Here is a 20194-nt window from a genome sequence, read left to right on the forward strand (position 1 = left end):
TAAGACTATACATGTAAACTAATGGGAGCTCGGTCGTTTACTTAGTATTATATGTCATTGATATTCTACTAAAGGAAACGACGTAGCTATGCTGCAATCAGTGAAAATTTTGGTTATCAAATAAAATTCTCTATAATAGACTTAGGAGAAGCAACTTATATCTTAAGGATTAAAATCTATGGAGATAGATTAAGAAGACTGCTTGACCATTCATAGTCTACATATATTGACAAAGTGCAAAAAGTGTTTTGCACTAGACTTGACATCGCTTTTGCTTTAAGCATAGCAAAGTCGATTACAGGTCAATCCGAGTGATGGCCATTGGATTGTTGTCAAGAACATTCTTAAGTACTTAAAATGACTAAAGATATGTTCCAAGTATATGGAGGTTGACCTTTTTATTCCGTTTCTGGCTCAACGGAATAAATTTAGATAATATGTCCATAATCACCAATGTTTGAGTCTGATGTATGTTAAAGCAAATCAAGACTAGGTTAGATTATGAGACCTTAAAATAAATCACTCACTAAACAAAAGTTAAGTCAATAAATAAGTTGTAAATTGGTTGCTTCCCTAATATTATAATTCAGCCGGGCTTATCTGGGCGCCTTTGAGTTGTTGAGTCGCTCAAGCTCGGGGCTTAAAAGCATAATATTACTCAATAGTTCTATTCACCCCCCTTCTCTTTAGAATTATTCTACCTTATTAGGGACCAATACTCGTTAGGTGGATGGTCAAAGTATATTGTGTCTCATCTAGTCCCCATAGAGGTTCCAGGTAATAAGGACCCATAAGGATTATCACATAAGTTACACCTATGAGACATTATACCATATGGTGTTCTCATAGTGGATCGATCCAGTGCTTGCTAATTCATAAGCTTATATGCCTCTGGCCTGACATTCAATGTTCGTGACATGTGAAACACCATCACAACTAAGACTCATACTAATCTCTTGTTCATTACCGTTCCCACGGTAATAACTGATTATGGACATTTTGAATTCATATCTTATTGCCTCACGGTTTTATTCTCCCTCCTTAACTCGTCAAACATAAGTAGATCATTAATTCTAAAACTCTATGTGATTGATTCACACAAGTAAATAATCTTTACATATTGCTACCTTATGATTAGGGCATTGTCTAACCTACGATGTCTCAATACTAAGGCATATACCAATAGTAGATACTTTAGTTTTTCAAGTATTTTTATGTTCAAAATTAAAGTTGAGGTATCAAAGTGTGAAAAGCACTAAAGGCTAAGTACCACGGGTGTAATTTACCAAACATGTGTACTTAAAAAAGTCAGCTTAAAAGCATTATTTGGCCTCTGACCTATCCAAAATTTTATCATTTCGCTCCTAACCTATTATTTTGTCACATTACCCCTGACATATCCCAATTAGTGAAATTTCACCCAATTTGTATGAATACTTCACGAAATCGTTATCTCATTGACAAGTAACGATATTTTGACACTTGAACTTGACATGTGATATTTCTTAAAGTTTTTTTACCATATTATGTGGAAATAATTCATTAGGTTAAAAAATAAAAAACAAATTCTAAGTTAAAATCTATTAAGTTCAAGTGTCAAAATATCGTTACTTATCAATGAGATAATGATTCAGTTAAGTTTTAATACAAATTGAGTGAAATTTCACCAATTGGGATAGATTGGTGATCAAATGTGACTAGATAATAATAGGTTAGGGACCAAATGATAAAATTTTGGATAGATCAGGGGTGAAATAGTGCTTTATCTCAACAACAATATCATTGAAACAATTTCAAACAAAAATCAATATCCATAGCATAGAGACAGTAATATAATTTATTAAAAACTATGAAAGAATGTCTTTAAAGTGAAAATTCACCAACTACTATGAAATAATATTTTGTTATCCTATTATTTAGTGTATTTTTGGTGTGTTTTATGATGTAGTTTATTAGTTGTATTTTAATAAGTAAGTTTAGTTTAAAGTTTATCTAATGTCATATAGTTTTTAGTCAAGTTATTATTTGTCTTAATTTGATATTTTAGTATGGTATTATTATTTGTTTTGGATTTGATTTTATTGTGTGAAAGTTTGAATTTTGGAGTGAGAAAGATTGTTATGGAAATCAAATTTAAAACTTGAAGTGAAACAGATTTGACTTAGTCTTTGGAGCGGTTGATCAAGTATTGGAGTTTTGCGAGTCTAGATTGGCTCATTTTATCATGCATACAAACCTTCAACTCAGCGTGCCCGTGCAATCTTCTTCTATCTCAAGCCTCATGTTTTTAGCCAACTCGTATTTGAACTTGTTGAGGTAACATCCAGATTTTGCTTCTCCAGCTCCATGATCCTATTCGAGCCTGCTTCAAAGCCAGCCTATTCGTGTTCAACTCAACAAGCCCATTGCTTGCCATGTCTTAATTTAGCATTTATCATTTCAAACTCCTTATAATCTCAACTTAGGATTAATTTCCCCTTGACTGAAAATTAATTTACTTAGGAATTCAATAGTTTGTCTTTGTGTTTTTATTCAAATACCATACGTAATTGTTTGAGTGTTATAATCTCATCATTTTCATTTAATTCTGTTGAGTTGATTATGCTAGATTTGTCTCATTGCCTAATTTTAACTAATCTGAGTCACTTAGATAATCTCCAAAATCGATTAGATACTTACGATATAATTTCTAATGATTCGCTTACATGATTATTATTTATAACGGTATGCTATATTTTTTCCTTAGTAGTCAACTCGAAGTGCATCACCATACCATACAATAATATTCAAGAGTGAATTATGATAAATAAATAATATCGATCGCGGTTTAGACACGAATCAGGCGACCGCTAGACGGCCCCCAAACGACTTTGAGTACCTAGGCCGTCCATATAGCCGTTTTCTTGAACACTGATGAAGCTATAAAAATTACTCCCTCTAGTCTCAAATACATGTCATTTTTGGATTATCAATCTAGTCATTTTTTATGAAGTTTTATATTATCACGCACTTTTGTCGATTTTTTCTTAAATTTATCAGAGAGAATTAGTATTAAATGTAAATAACTCCAATTAAGACATAATATTTAAGAAGAAAACGATTATTTGCAGAAAATAGAATTTTATGTGAGAAGTATTGAAGGTAAATTAATCATTTTAATATTCTAATTAATTATTTTATTGGTTTTAGTAAAAACCTTAAACAACATCTATTTGAGACTAGAGGGAGTAAAAAAAGGAGAATTTTTACATGAAAAATAGAGATTTATGACAAAAGTGTTAAACGTAAATTAGTTATTTTAATAGTCTAATTAATATTGTATGTCTTGATGAAAACCTTAAACAACATACATATAAAAAAAAGAACGGAGGGAACATTAGGAAAATTTTAGGGCGGCTTTAGTTTTAGACAAAATAAATATTACTTTTGCGAACATGGTAAAATTATCTAATGTTGTGTTTTGATAAAACTAGGCGAAACACTTCTTTCAAACTCCTAAGTTTTTACTATTTATGCATAAGATCCCCTTAATAATTTTTTTTATCACATTGAGTTCTCTGATTTTATGCATGAGACCTCTTATCAATTATTTTATTTCGTTGAGTCTATGAAGTCTTAAAGTCGTTTGGTTCACTGGTTCCTGTTTGTTGTTTGTCGTTACTGTTAGTTGTTACCTATAGATAGTAAATATTAGTTGATTTTTCAAAATTTTACCAAACACTTTTTATCTTATACTTAGATCAAAAGGCAAAATGTAGTCCCGTGTTTAGTCTCCAATCTTCGCCTAGTCTTAGAACCTTAATCCCGAAGAGCCTATCTAAGAGGAGATTTATGCTTAGATATCCTCCGGAGCTTCCCACTTTTGAGTCTCAATCAAAAATAAAAAAATCCATTTGTATAATGAATAATCGTATGTATAGAACCATAATAATTCAGTGTCTCAATATGGTAAAATGATAGTATTTTATTTCCTCTTTTCCTTCAGTGTGTCTACCTTATATAACCTCTTGAACATCCTACTTTCAGCTACAGCCACATTTAACCCACTTGGAAAGACTTAATATTATGGAGCAAGGTGTTAAAATTCGAACTCCAAATTTGAAATCTAATTCTTGTGATTAGGTCTGTTTAACAGCATTGCATCTTTGAGAAAAGAAAACAATCATAAATAATTGATATACACTTAAATGAAGGCGTAAGTAGAAGCATACAAATTAGTAAGCTTTGCCATTTGGCTATGGCTTGTCAGATTCCAAAAAACCAAACAATACAAAGCACCAAACTCTCACTCCATTACCATTACCATTGCCATAAATAATAAGTCATTTTTTAAGTATACCTTGAACTGTTCCTCCTTCCCCACCACTTCTTTTTTGCCTTATCAAGTGCACCTTCTTCATTTCCTATTTTGTTTAATATCACTTTCGTTTCTCTTAGCCTCGACCCATAGTCCTTCTTCCATGCTTCAAACATCTGTTTCAACCTTCTTAGTTCTCTGTCCGGATTCAAACTTGCTTCTACCTGCCCCGATTTTACCTCCACCAAGAACTTGGCATCGTCACCAAATACTTGACTTCTCTGTTCAAATTCTTCTGCTAACCTGCTTATAACACTTAAACCTGCACCCATTGGTCTTACGTTATGACCATTACTTTCTTGACTTCTCTGCTGCTGGTTACTTCCCATCTCCCAGCTCAACTCCCTTTCATCACTTATATTCACTGATGCATCTGAGTTTCTCTCTGAATCATCAATTGCAAGGCTCTTCTTTGCAATTGATAGACTGGATTGCAGTGATCTCATCTGTTTCTGCCACACTTCTTCCATGGATTTCATTTTTAATTCATATTCTGACCAACGACTCTCATACTGTTGGAGCCGTTGCTGGAGGATATCATTCTCTTCTTCTTTCTCTCTAAAGGAAGCCTCAGCTCTAAGAACTCGTCGCTGCAGCTCAGCAAGAAATGTTGCTTTCACCATAACCTCCTCCGATTCACTTCCCTATTAATAATGCAAGGATTACCAAATATACTATTGAGAGAAAAACACAAACTACCTATTGAAAGACCGTGATTAACAAGGAAACTACTGTACTGTATATATTGGATCTAGGATCTTTTGTAATAGGCTCCTTAACTCAACTTAAGGATGAATGTGTGCGCTTATAGTTTCAAATAGATAAAACTAGACAATTTGAAGAACCCAATCCAGGAGAGCAGAGAAACAAAAATAAATTTCAACAATACATTTATGTCTACGAACAAATTAGTTGATAAATGATAAATCCATTAAGTTAAACATAGACAGAACAAATTGAATACCTACCTTAGTGCTGAAAGATGTCAACAAGCCTATGTTGCCTGAGCATCTTCTGACCAACCATCCACGAAGCACTGCAATATAGAGCAGATAATCATGAATAATACCCAATGCTTCTAATCAAAGACAGTTTCCTACTTCAATCATACCAATGTCATACAGATTATATTCTTCTGCCAATGTGTTGAGAACCACTAAACTAGAACTCCAAATTCGCTGAGAGCCAATTTTTAGCTCAGTGTGTGGAAATGAGCAGTAAGTTGTCTCTGTTTACTCATAGTCAGAAACAATATTGAAGCTCACCTGACTGTATTACAATTGACGCCTCTTGGATTTCCTTGTATTTTCTCCTATTGGTTATGCTTTTTGTTCGCCTTTGTATAACAACAGCTGCTCTATATCTTCGAAGCATGACTGAATATTCCTTCCTGATTTTCTCCCCACGAACAACTGAATGTGTAAACAAAATTATGGCAAGAAATTTAATACTAATTGAGTTTGTTTAGTAACTGAGTATATATATTGATTAAATAAACTTAAAGTTCAAACGCCGCACATGACTGAAGAGTGGCAATCCCATTTTTAAGCTCTCCAAGGTAGCGGCGAGCTTGGTGCCCTCTGAAGCAACTTTGAACACGCAAAATACCATGAAGTGTATGGTTCCTTGTATCTTCAAGCACGCCAATCTGCAGTTTCCATGTTATGAGTCTATAAGAGCATCTCTAGTGGTGTTTGTAACTTTGGGGTGCCACTTACGCATAAATGACGCTCAAAAGTTACAACCCACTAAAGCATTTGTTATTTCAATATTTGATAGGGTAAAAAGAAATTATTAATTAAACAATTTGGATTGAAAATGAAATTATCCATTTACTTTCTTGTTGATATACGGAGCAAATGAAGTTAGTGGGCCATGGAAGAAAAGTAAAAGAAATTGCTTTATCAGGCTGCACACTCCATACTCTCCCTATCATTGGTCACAATTACTTGTGTGTGCCACACTCTCCTTCTTGCAATAATTTATGGTTTTTATTGATAAAAATTACTGTTTGTTACCACAGTTAACAAACTAATTTTAGTTACAATCATCCTAATGCTTGGTTGTAACTTTTTCAAAGAAAGTGACAATCAAATTGCATCCATTAGGGATGCTCTAAGTAGATCAAGGATATTAACACATCAAGTAATTTGAAATTACAAATGCTCAAAATCCAACACCAAAATATAAAAATAGAAGGTATGGGAAAAAAAGGAGCTGCCTGGATACAAATAGATCAAAAGATCTATAGATACATTCTTGATATTTATGCTACCTAGAAGAATTTTAAAAAGTACAAAACGGGATAACAAATTGGAAGGATAAATTCTTCCTTTATGTTTGAGGGGAAAAGGCAATTATGAATTGTGTGCGTTTTGTCACACAAGTGTTCACCAACAATGACGACAATGATTGACTAATTGACTGAAATATGCACCTAACATCTAATACCCAGGAAGTTTAGAGATTCTGATCAAAAAGTTAGTGAAAATACCCTTGATTGAAGATGCACCACTAAACCCCACAATCCTCAATACTATAAACCATCCCACTACGACTAGTTGGCTTGTTGTGTGATTTGAGATTAAAGGCCCAACTAGATCCACAGCAAGCACTCACAGCATGCATTACTGTAAAGACAATTTTTGGTCAAGTGGTTCATCAAACCGAAAAATAAAAAAGCACCTTGATTGTTGAATTAGAATTAAACAAGTTGATCAAACCATCTATGAAGCGAAAGTTACAGATTACTATGAACTGATTTTATTTGATACATGGAAAGTGATGCAGAAGCATAACCTTAATGATAGTGGGATCCCAAGTTTCTTTTCCAACTGTAATTTACGATTCTTGTTTAAGGAGTACTTTATTTTGGTTGGCTGTCCTTTTTGTCAAAGATTAGGATTTATCCACACTTATTATGAATAGACTGCTGATAGAGAAATCCTAGGCTGTATATTATAAAAAAAATTAATTCAAAACTTTTCATAAATTCCAATAGTTTCTACTGTTTCAATCACAATGACCTGCTTACAAAGTGCATATTTAGTAGTAAACTATGAAATTGTGCAAATTTAACCCTAATCTTTTCAAGCAAGATTAATTTTAGCCCTGCGCTATCGAAAATTTGAAAAGAATGGGTTGACTGTTATTTAACTGTCACATCGGACCTTTCAAACAAGTTTGTTGATAAATTGAAGCAGTTTCGTACATAGGGCTAAAATTGATCTTGCTTGGAAACGTTAGGGTAAAATCTACACCATATCATACGTTAAGGATAAATCTGCATTTCCCTTCAAGTGTTGGGGTTAAATTTGGTCTTTATCCCTTTTTTTAATATAATGTTGAGTTTCACAGGAGTAGCATTCAATGATCAAACCACATGTATACATTACTAGTCACCCTCTCAAGTATTAACTAGGAAAATAGATCTAAAAACTTCTCAACCAAAAAGAAAGAGGGGAGAGATGAAGAAAGTACAGAGCATGCACGATAAATTTTGAGGAAGTGGTACAGTTCATTGCTTCTTTCGGTTTTCCATATTTGTATGAATATGCTTGCATCACAAGAAACAAGTATGTTTTGTGCATGTTTGAAAACATGCAAACTTTATATGTTTCATAAAGTTGCAACAAATCATAATTTAATAAATGATATACATATGTCTGCATGTATACACAACTATAAAAAACTAATTTTTACCTGTCCAGTCCGGAAAAACAGCTTTGTGTAACCAACTTGATACATCTCAGGCAATATATTGAACTGGTGAAGTATCGCAACCGAAACACTAAGTGGATCCTGAGATGCAATGCCGTCCAGCAAAAGAAAACCATATCTGGTCAAATATGAAAATCACATGGCAAACATCTCAGAAATAGGATTGACAGCATTCACGAAAGAATCAAACAACAATTTTAATGCTCTAACCGAGCTTGTAAAAGAATTGCTTCACCTTCTGGCAAACTTCTGGTGTGACATTCTCGTAGGAAATCCAGACCTTGATATTCGGACCACCTCAAGAACACCACAACATCTCAACTGCTGCAATACTAGCCCTTGCTCATACTTCCCAGGCGATTGACAATTGTTGGGCTTTATACAGCGTATGAAATGAGGGGTCGTAGTTTCTAGGCGAAGCATCAACTGGAACAGTTGACCCTAAATACCAAACTCTATGGTTAATAAAAGCATTATTTCCCTTGTTTCCTCCTATTTACCATGTCAATTTCTCTATTGTTTTTTCATGGTGGTCTGCGTCATCGACATCTTTAGTTAAGAGTTAATTTAATATTGACAAATATTTATGCTGACTGATGTCAACTTCTTGACATTGTTTTTAACCAACACCAAGATGAATTTTATTTATGCTAAACTTTTGACATGCAACGTAATCAATGCTTGAGATGTATCAAGGAAAAAATGAGTTGACCAAGAAAAACATATAAACTACAAAAGTTAAAAACACAACATAAAGGATCATTCTCATTATTAAGTGATATATATCCACACACAAAAGTGAAGAAAACTTCCTAGCTGATAGGTAATCTTAGAAAGTAGAAGTTTAACAACATGCACACAAATACTGCCCCATATTGTTGAGCACAGCTTCACAATCATTACCAACATGCTGAAAGAAAGTAGAGAAAACAATGCACACTGGTACTAGTATTAGCAATAAATCTGATAAAAGTAAAAATGTTTTAGCTTGAATCTGAAATATATGAAATCAGTAGAAAAATCCTATGAATTTTGTGGTAATTGTTTTTGGAATAAGAATGCAGGGACGTAAGTTTATTAGTATAAAGATATATGGATCTAAAGAAGTGCACAATTAATCAAAATGCCACTTAGAATTTTCAAGCTTATCATTCAATTTAATTTCAAACGAAAATTTAGGGAACACTACTGAACCGTATACCTTGAATTTTGTTGCAACACTCAGCTTCTGTGAATCTGCACCACCTGCTTTATATGAAGGACCAACAACAGGCTTCTCAGATTGAGTAAGCAAGCTGGAAGCAAATTTCTGAGGAAGGTGACACGAGCAGGAAGACAAAAGTTGAATGGAATCCAAGTGTAATAAGTCTCTGTTCTTCTCCAAAAACCCAGTTGTATCATACATAACCTGAGGGATACTTCCAAAAAATGATTTAATGACACAAAAGTGACTTCAAAACAAAGGAATCTGCAGAATAAAAAATGATTTAATCCCACTCCCACAAAAGTGACTTCAAAACAAAGGAATCTGCACAATCAAATCTATCTGAAAACCTAAATAAATATTCTTTTCAGAAGGTCAGGCACCCAACCAGCCTCCCTTCTACCTTGCAATAAGACCAAATTAATTGAGAAACAAACAAAAAGAAAGAATCACAAGCGATTCACTGTCCAGTTCACAAAGTAGCATACCTCCCCAGCATAATGGCTAACTGTGAAACCTTTGCCTCGGTCTCCTCTAAAACATGAATTAGAATTTAGATGCTGCTTCAGCTTGTTGGCAAATGTCAAATCTGTACCATTTGGAAAGGTGGACTCCTCATCTAACAACGACAGTAGCCCCAAAGGCTTCTGCATAAAACGTAACACAAAACAAGCAAGTTAACTTTCGAGAATATTTGAATCAATAAAACTATGATACCGTGCAGTGAGATTCAAAAATGAGCTATAGCAAACCAACTTATGGATATGACAAGTATTATCAGATTCATTAACTTTAGAGGAAACACCTTGCTAACAAAAAAAAAAAAAAGAGATGTCATGCTTTGGAAAAAGAGTGTAAGTAATATCTTACTGAGAATAATTCTTGCCTACATTTTGAATACAGAACACAGAATATATACACAGACTGAGTTGGGCAAACCTAAACCAACTCTAGTAACCGACTGCCAATACAAGACCTAAACAAACACTAACTTAGGAATACCAAATACAAGACCTAATCATATGCTACTATGACATCCTTATCACCCCCCTCAAGCTGTACTGGAAGGGATTGCACTGAAAGCTTGTTACGAAGAAAATGAAACCTCCCGTGATGCAACAGTTAGGTAAAACATCCGTCGTTTGATCAACACTAGAAATATATTGCACAAGTAGTTCCTTGGAACGAACTTTATCCCAGACGAAATAGAAATCAATTTCTAAGTGTTTGCTATTGTTATGGAACACAGGGTTGGCAGTTAAATAAACCACATTCAAATTGCCGCACCATAAAATAGGAGAAGTTATTGGGAATCCAATTTCACGGAGTAACATTTGTATCCAACTCAGCTCAGAAATACAACATACACGTGGATTTTCTATCATCTTGATCTCCACCCCAATCAGCATCCCAAAAACAGTGTAATTGGCCAAGCTTGCCACCTCGATGCAGTGTCAAGCCATACGAACACGTCCCATTTAGGTAGCGCAAAATGCGTTTGACAATCAACCAATGCGATTCACGAGGCACGTGTATATACTGCAAAAGCAATGTCAGGATGGGTGAAGGTGAGATAGTGAAGGCTACCCGTCGGGGTCGAAACACAGGTTTACTGCTTTGCATATTTGATTTCGCTTTACAATGCTTGGTTTGATGAAGAAACAATCTCATGGAACTCCATTCAACTTCGACACCCAAAAAATAATGTAATTTTCCCAAATTCCAAATGAAAAATTGGGACTCCAAGAACTGAACAAGTTTTGTAACCATACCTGGAACATTTCTGGTGACTAGTAAATTATCAACATAGATCAAGCATAACAATCTGATAGGGCCACGGTGATAATAATACAAGGAGTTGTCTGTCTTTGATCCCTTGAAACCTATGAAGCACGGACTCTTCCCCGGGGTCGCCGTGGCCGAGTCGGACTCGCCGGACATCTGGGACTCGGCAGGGACACGGATGGGGACACGGCGGGACACGGCTGGGGTAAAAAAAAGTTAAAAATTAGGGTTTTTTTAAAATTTTTTTATAAAATTTAAGGATCAATTATGCAATTTGTCAAAAATCCTAAATTATAATCTCTATCGCACGAATTAGAATTAGGTCTTCTCTCCTTCCTGCGCAAATCGTGATTTCAACCCCTGTGCTGCGTACATCGCAGTTCTCCCAACATCACGATTTCGTTTTTGTTTGGGAATAATCAGAAACAATTTCTTCACTCCCGGGTTCTTCCTTCTCATGCGCTACGATTCTTCTCCCGGGTTCTTCTCCGAACATCATTCCGATTTGTGATTTAACATATTTTTTATATATTTTTATATCTAATATATATAATTAATTATATAAAATTTGTCGTGTCCCCGCCGCACCCGTGTCTCATATTTTCTAAAAATGCCGTTTGCCGTGTCCGCACCCGCGTCCGCACCCGTGTCCGTGCTTCATAGCTTGAAACCAAACATAAGAAGTTCAGAAGTTAACTTCTCATGCCACATGGGTGGTGACTGTTTGAGACCATACAGTGGTTCTGCAACTTGCAAACATGTGTGGGGCATGTAGGATCCACAAAACCAGGTGGTTGTGTCATATAAACCTCCCGTGTAAGAAAGCATTTGAGACATCTAGCTGAATAATACTCCACCCAACAAAAACAGCTAATGTCAGAATGAGACAAATGGTAGTGGGTTTGACCACAGGACTGAATGTTTCGGAGTAATCTATCTATGGTCTCTGATGATAACCGTTGGCAACAAATCGTGCCTTATACCTCTCTATCATCTCTCCACTCCTTTGATTATGAAGCTTGTAAGAAGCTTGTGGGCTCTTTCTGTACTGTAGCAGTGACTATCCTTGGTTTTAATGTCCCAACCTGGGATCTAGTAACCACCCGATGAAAACGAGACGGAGGTTCTTGAGGAGCTTGAACCAGTGGTGAAGAGGCCGCACTATTTTGTGTATCAGTTGATAATTCAGGGTCAATTGGAATGAGCAATCAGAGTTTGAACTGTCGTTGACGACGTGGTTGACCTGGTGCGATGATGTTTAAACAAAATTGCTGATGTAGATTCAGAACCCGTTGGTGATGTTGCAGGAATTTTTAATGCGACATCATCAGAACCAGTTGCAGAAGGTATCGAAGTGGATAAATCTGGTTGACGCATCAGGAGAGGAACAGTGATTGTGGGAGTTGCTAATACCAGTAACTTTCTTTCTCGGATCCTTAAATGGAAAATCTTGTTCATCAAACAATACATGACGTGAGATATAGATTTTTCATGAGACGGGATCAAAACAACGATAGCCTTTATGAAGCCGACTATAACCCAAGAAGACACATTTAATAGACCGAGATGTAAGTTTATGTGGACTATATGGGTGAAGCCAAGGATAATATAAGCAACTAAAGATACGCATATGTGTATAATCTGGAAGTTTACCAAATAGTAACTGATATGGAATTGCAAAGTTCATGGTGGATGTAGGCAATCGATTGATTACGTATACGGCAGTATCAAGCGCATATGACCAAAAGGAGACAGGCAAACGAGCATGATTTAATTGAGCCAGACCATATGGCAGTGTTTTCTTTCAGCACAACCATTTTGTTCTCGTATACAAGGACAAGAGTATCTCTGAAGTATTCCTTTATCTGAAAAATATTTTGTGAGGCTTGAAACTCTCCCCCAATCTGATGGGAGTCCAAAATATTTTTCCACAAGTAAACAAAATTTAATAAAGGGGTCATACAAGTCAGATTTCTTTCTGAGAAAGAAGATCCACGAATATTGTGCAATGATAAAAAAAAAGAACATAGTATGAATAACCATCATGAGATTTAATACGCGCATGACCCCACACATAGGAACAAACAAACTCTAATGGTTGTTTAGCAACATAATTGGATTTAATGAAAGGAAGTTTATGAATTTTGCTCAAGGAACACAGTTCACAAAGTGTGTGCTTTTTATTATCTGAAGCTAAAATAACATTAGAAGAGATGAGTTTTCTAACAACTGGAATTGCTGCATGGCCTAAACGAGCATGCCACGTAGATAAAGCAACAAAATTTATTGAAACTGGAATTGAAGCTTGAACTGGAAGGTAATATAAGCCATCTTTACTCTGCCCCTTGAGGATGATTTCCTTCGTAGCCAAATTCTTTAGCAAAAAATTCAACACAAATATTGTCAGATGAAGTAAGAGATCTAACAGATATTAATTCTGAGAAGCTGAAGGAACAAATAATACATCTTCGAACTTAAGATTTCCAAATTAGAGGTGAGATGATGAGTTGCACAGGTATCCAAGACCCAAGGCTGATACAATCAACAAAGTCATCCATACACATAGGATTTTGGAAGGTTGCCAACTGTGCAAACTACATTTTAGCCTTTTGCATATAGACAAACAAGATCGTTATTTTTTTGAAGGTGGCGAAGTTAATTCCTTATCTGTCAAATTTGAGGACGAGTTCCTGCACCAAAAGATGTATGAAGCCATGCTTCTTTGGCATTTTCAGAACCCACTAACTAGAGGAGCATGTTATCCGAGACAGGACCATAGATGATTGTGGGGACTTTGGAATTTTGCGCTTCCCAGTCATCTGCATTCATGCCTGTTGGAGGAGCAGAGGCGAGATGTGAGAAAATAAACGTGCTCCTTTCAAGATATTGGACAGCTGACTCTTCCATAGCAGAAAATAAGAGGGGGTGAGCTTGACAAATAAATTATGACTTAACCCGCTGTTTGTGACTGAGTAAAACCGACATTATTTCCACCAGAAATTCCGGGTGAATGAGACCCTGATGAGGAAAGGGAAGAAAACGAACCTGCTGAGGAATTGATCGACGTAACTATTTTTAGGATTTGTGGTGAGAGAGAAAAAGAAGGAAAAAGGAACCGAACACAAAGGGTGAACCAAGAAACGATCAGAAATTTCAGAAAGGGACAAATTCGACTAGCACGCGAACTAGAGGAATCAAAATTTTAGGGAAGGATCTGATGTTTCTATCCAGACACTATCGGAGAGGAAGATCGACACAGTCGGAGAAGAAGGTAGACGCGATCGGAAAAGAAGATCCATTTCAGGGAATCGTGTGATATTCACGCAGTCGTGAATATCACGAAGAGCGAACAAAGACAACACCCAGAGATAATTGGAGAATTTTGGTTTTAAAACCTTTAGAGCTCTGATACCATGTAAGTAATATCTTATTGAGAATAATTCCTGCCTATGTTTTGAATAACACAGAATATATAGACAGAGTTGGGCAAACCTAAACCAGTGCTAACTAGTAACCGACTACAAGACCTAAATAAACACTAACTTTGGAATACCAAATACAAGACCTAATCGTATGCTACTATGACATCCCTATCAAAGAGGCTTGACAGCTCCATTTCATAAGTTACTTATGTGGTAAAACACAGAATGACCAATCAATATATAATGTCTTCATAAACCATGCAGCTTAAAAAAGTCAAAGTTTTAGGTGAGAGATGACGAAATGATTTTACATTTCTAACAGGTCCAGTAGTGTTGAGAATTAGAACTTGGTCAAAGAAGTACACAAATCATTGCAGGCATTCAAATTAACTTCAAAATTTAAGCTATTAGATAGCAAGATATAAACATTACATAAAACATTCATCTCATTATCTCATTTTTGCTCATTAATGTGGAATCTTTAGCTCTAACGATCTCATGAAATATGCTTAAAAGCAAGTCATCACTAATCAATGTACATGTTCCTTTTACATGTCATGAGATATTTTTGGTAAGTTCTTGCAGTATTGAGCTAATAATAGGCCCAAAGGGCAGTTATAAACATGAGGGAACGGTGGCTATTTTTGTTGGGTCACATACTTTCACGTTTGAATCGTTTAATTTCCAATTTCCTTTGCAGATCTGATTCAGGTCTAGCGTAGAAGTTGTCATAAGGTCAAATTACAGGAAAATTTTCTATTGTCAGTTTGTTACTTTTTTTATTTTTTCAATTTGTTCTTTTTTTTTATTTTAATATCATGTGAATAAGTTTGTAGTTTTTATATTATGGGCTACTTCTGTCTTTAACTGTATCAAATTTAGCAGTTTTTAAATGAATTGGCCTTCAAGTTTTATGAACACTTGTAATTATTCAGGTAAGAGTTTATTTGACCCTTAAATTACAAGAAGTGGATGTTGTAACAAACCTGGATCAAGTAATCACTCAACTTACAACTTCAAGTTGTAGGCGAGGAGAACTCTAACTCAAGCAAGTCAAACTTCGTATAAGACATTCTTTCCTAATGGCATATTTTCATCTTTCAAACCTCTCATGCTAATTTACCGTCCTAGTTCAGACCAAGATATCAAATTTAATCACGATCTTACATGCAAATATAAATAGCATGAATAAGAACATTGATTTTCTCTATAATCTTGAGCTGTAGAAGGCGATATCAATTTGAAATTTCACCAGCATATCCACACAATATATTACAATAAAAGCAAGTATTTCTTTCTTAGGTACATTTAAAAAGATGCACACATGAATGTTTCTAGTGGCTCTGTACCTTTTCAAAGAGATTGAGACAATCCTGGTTATCTTCAAAATCAACTTTTGTCCAGTCGATTCCATCCTGAATATATTCCTACAGAAGACAAGAAACAGAATGAGTACATGCAGTTTATATGCTGCATTTCCAAAATTAAACACTAAATTATGGCAGGACGTGGCCTAATTTCATTACTTCCAAGTTACATATAGAATTTGACACTGACATAAACAGAAACAGTTTAATTCAATGCACTTGCTGTCATGATACAAATTTCCTTTTTCCAGGAGAAGAGTAGTTAGTATATTCTAGATATCAGTTAAAAAAAAAAAAAAAAAAATTGAACAGAGAAAATTATTTTATGCACTTTTTCTATTGGTTATTATCATAGTTGTGAAAGGCGGTCGCCTGAGGCGACCCAGGCATTCCTTCCCCCGCCTTCTTCACTGGAACGCGGGCGTTATTCAGAAGGCGACCACCTGGCCGCCGCAGGTGAGAGGCGGTCGCCTTCTGAACTTAGGTGGTTACTTACGGTTTTTTAAAAAAAAAAAAAAAAATCAGAAAGAAAAAAATATAAAAGGGATTTTAGGTTAAAGACATCAGAACTTTTGGAAGGATGGAAGAAAAAAAAAGCAAAATAGCCACAACAGCACCGAGCCATCCACACAGAAACTTCCTCTCCACCAACCAACGGCACCGACCGACATAAACAGGTACTGTCTCTGTTCTTCTTTCTTTTGTTGTTGTTTCTATTACTCTTCTCTGTTCTCATTTCTTTTATTTTTCTTTCTATAATCTTCTCCTTTCTTCTATTTTTCTTTTTTTCATCTTCATCCTACTGTTATGCTGCCCAAATTTCTACTCTTTATTTATGATTTATGACTTATGCAAGTGTTATGCTGCCCAAATTTTGTGATTTGTGTTAATTATTACTAAGTTATGAAAGTTTAGGTGAAGTTTATGAAAGTGTGTGAAATGGAAGTGTGTGAAAGTTTATGCTAATGCTACTGTTATGAAAGTTTATGAAAGTTTATGCTACTATTATGAAAGTGTGTGAAAGCTTATGCTACTGTTATGCAAGTTTATGAAATTGTGTGAACTGAAAATGTGTGAAAGTGTTTGCAACTCTATGGAAGTTTGTGAAAATGTATGAAAGTGTATGAATAGTAGCTTACAATTGTAATTTTCCAAATTTGCAGACTTTTGGACATGATTAATACATCGAAAGCGACAACAAGAACCAATCCTTGTTGGAAGTATGTGCAAGAGGTCAAGGCACGGAAGTATGATGACATTGAGCTTGATGATGATGTTTGATATGTTATTAGGAATTAGGATCTTAGTATTAGACTAGAAGTTTTATTTTGTTTACAACTTTAGAAATTAAACTAGTCAATTTGAGTTATGGTTTTATTTTTTGTTTTTTTCTAATTTGTTTGTCGCCTCAAGTGCGAGAGGCGGTCGCCTCGCCTCGAGGCGATATTTTACCCTTATCGCCTCGACTCGCCTTTCACAACTATGGTTATTATTTATATTTAAGCAATTTCCGATTATTATTAACTTGGCTCAACTCTTTTAAACGTACACCTTACAACAGTCAAGTAGCATCGGTTTCAAGATATCCTAACCAAAATTCTTAAAGATGGTACCAATGAATTGTAATTTTCTTATTTGTCCTTAACAAGCAAAGACCAAAAGCATGTTACAATGTCCCTGATATGTTTTGTAATAATAAATCAGCAAATAGGTTTGCACTTTGGTTCTTAGTACTTTGTTTTACCTAAGCAAAGCAACCCTCTGTCCAAATACAAAATTAAAGAAGGAAGGATATTCTAGAAATTTAGGGAATTATGAATAATGATTCGTATATTCACATAAAAAAAAAATTAGGGATGATTAGCAGAAATAAGGGAGTGTAATAAGTATCAATCTCATCTATGATCGTACTGTCTAAACATCATATATTTCCACTGCTGGACATTGAAAATATAATTTACTTGAATTTTAATATTCAAAACAGTCTTTATCTAATATTTCAACATCTGTTTTTTGTTTGACAAAATCATTTGCAATTTAACTACCAATACAACTAAGCATCATTTTGAAATATAACTAGCAAGAAATAATTTTCTGTAATGTGGGATTATTTGACAGAGAATCTTTAGATCTAATGCCGAATTTCTTCTAACTAAAAATCGCATATAAATAAAAGGGCGGCCCGGTCGCACTACGCGTCCCCGCTGAGCGAGGGTCCGGGGAGGGGTCCCACCACAAGGGTGTACTGGGGCAAGCCTTCCCCTGCCAATTTATTTAGCATATAAATAATTTATAAAAATTCAACTGAATTTAGCATGCTTCATGAGAGTTTTGTTTAAATAATTAGGAACATTGTATGCAATTTGAGAAATCAAAGAAAAACAACTCAAGTGAAATGAAATTGAAATTTGTAAACTGTTCAGAGTTCAATTTATAATTTAACAAGCATTAGACCCTCGACAAAACCAATTAGATACTGTAGGTCATGTTTTATAAATATTCCCAGAAGTTAAACTCATTTGATAGTTACCTCTTGCTCTAACTTGAATAGATGGCGATTAAAGTGTTGCTGCAATCTCTCATTTGCATAATTTATACAAAATTGCTCAAAACTATTCCTCTGCAAAAATAAATTACATAGCATAAAAATCATCAAATAGACCAATAAGGGATTGAGAGATAAAGACAAAAACTTCACTATAGAAACATCGGATAAACTTACTTCAAATGATTCAAATCCATAAATATCAAGAATGCTGATAGATCTTCCAGTTCGCCTTTTGCCTACTCCGAGAGATTTATTGATTTGTTCAACCAACCACTCAAATAAACAAGCGTAAATTGATTTTGCCAAAGCATCTTTTGAATCAATGGCCTGAAATAGAAAAGATCAGTACAAACAAAAGTTCCTTTTCATTTTCTGATCCCTGAGAATAAAAAGGTAGCCATTTTAGCAGCTAAGTTTAACAAATGACAATGATATGTCAACTACCATATAGGTATGACAGTTAAGAGCAATAATATATCCTTTGTACACACTTGCAAAATTTAAATTAGGGAAAAAATTGTTCTCACACTCACAAAAAGGTCAATTTAACATGTGCATAAAAGAATAACTGAAGACAAAGAAAACAAAAACAAAAAAAAAACAGCTTGTCCACACACATTAAATAATTGGAATACTAAGAACTTTCCAATGCAATGGAGTAAACAAATTAAGGTTAACTTATAGTTTTGGAAGCATGAAAGTGGTGACAATGCAAATACTATAATAATTTCCATCAAACAAAGTCAACTTAAGCACAGACGTTTACAGTGTTCATGATAGCGCATTAGTATGGAGACAGACAGACATAGCACAGCACCGCGATGAAGTGCTAAGACATCCTTGAAACTGTTCATATCTACTAACAAAAAACCATTAGTAAATTCATATTCCCTAGGGGCACTTAAAAGCATTGAACCGGAAGGAGCTTGAGGATCAATTTTGAAATATGTTTTAAAAGCACAAGTGCTCCAAAATTGGTGCCATTGCCACATATGTAATTATCTTGAGTTACCCCGCAGATCATCAATCTTCATTCATTATACAGTTGCTGAACTACTCTGACACAAGTTAGGTGTTCCTCTCTCCAAAAAATACAGTGAACTCAGTACAAGATAATATTATTGGGCAATATATATTTGGAGACAACCATGATATGTAGCCAGCAATAAAGCCCCAGAATATTTTGTATTTCAAACATCGACAATCATGTTGCAGAATCAAAGATACTACAAATATTGTAAAGATACTACAAATATTGTAAAGATTCTTGCCAAATAAATTGGCAGGGGAAGGCTTGCCCCAGTACACCCTTGTGGTGGGACCCCTCCCCGGACCCTCGCTCAGCGGGGACGCGTAGTGCGACCGGGCCGCCCTTTTTAGAAGCACAAAAGCTAAATCTGAGCAATTGCTTGTTTTCAAGTTAATATTAGTTTCACATAATGATTAGAATAAGCACTACCAATTCAATTTTAAAAATTCCACTAATAAGGATGCAGTAAGAAAATGTCAAAGGTTCACTGCATATTGACAATATCAAATTCCATGCTCCTAATTGGTTAAGAGCACCCAAAATTCAAATATGTGAGGATTGCTAAGTGCAATAAGGAGAAAAGGTGATGCATTTCCCAAATGATTTTCACCTGTGATAACGTTAGCTTTTGGACAATATTATCATTGCCAACTTTCATCTTGCGAGTTGACAAAGCTAGCTTAAGTTCTCCAACATCACATCCAATCAGTTTGGCAACAGTAGTTAGACCTGAAATATCAAAGATAAAATATTCAAAACAA

At 35.0% G+C, this 20194-nt stretch overlaps 1 protein-coding gene across 1 annotated transcript in view; it reads right to left on the minus strand.

The window, feature by feature from the left end:
* Positions 1–4144: 4144 nt before the first annotated feature.
* The window catches only part of LOC136222910 (myosin-1-like), a 33626-nt gene continuing 17576 nt past the window's right edge, over positions 4145–20194 (minus strand). Inside the window, exons 14-25 of the mRNA XM_066010597.1 lie at positions 20044–20162; positions 18578–18730; positions 18386–18475; positions 15838–15915; positions 9770–9928; positions 9279–9485; positions 8313–8518; positions 8060–8195; positions 5876–6005; positions 5623–5769; positions 5326–5393; positions 4145–5001 (exon numbers count right to left, since the gene is read on the minus strand). Coding sequence (XP_065866669.1) covers positions 4330–5001; positions 5326–5393; positions 5623–5769; positions 5876–6005; positions 8060–8195; positions 8313–8518; positions 9279–9485; positions 9770–9928; positions 15838–15915; positions 18386–18475; positions 18578–18730; positions 20044–20162 — 2165 coding nt within the window. The 3' untranslated portion in view covers positions 4145–4329. The remainder of the gene's footprint in view (positions 5002–5325; positions 5394–5622; positions 5770–5875; positions 6006–8059; positions 8196–8312; positions 8519–9278; positions 9486–9769; positions 9929–15837; positions 15916–18385; positions 18476–18577; positions 18731–20043; positions 20163–20194) is intronic.

Source organism: Euphorbia lathyris, chromosome 3 (assembly GCF_963576675.1).
Source record: "Euphorbia lathyris chromosome 3, ddEupLath1.1, whole genome shotgun sequence".
NCBI classification, from domain to species: Eukaryota; Viridiplantae; Streptophyta; class Magnoliopsida; order Malpighiales; family Euphorbiaceae; genus Euphorbia; species Euphorbia lathyris.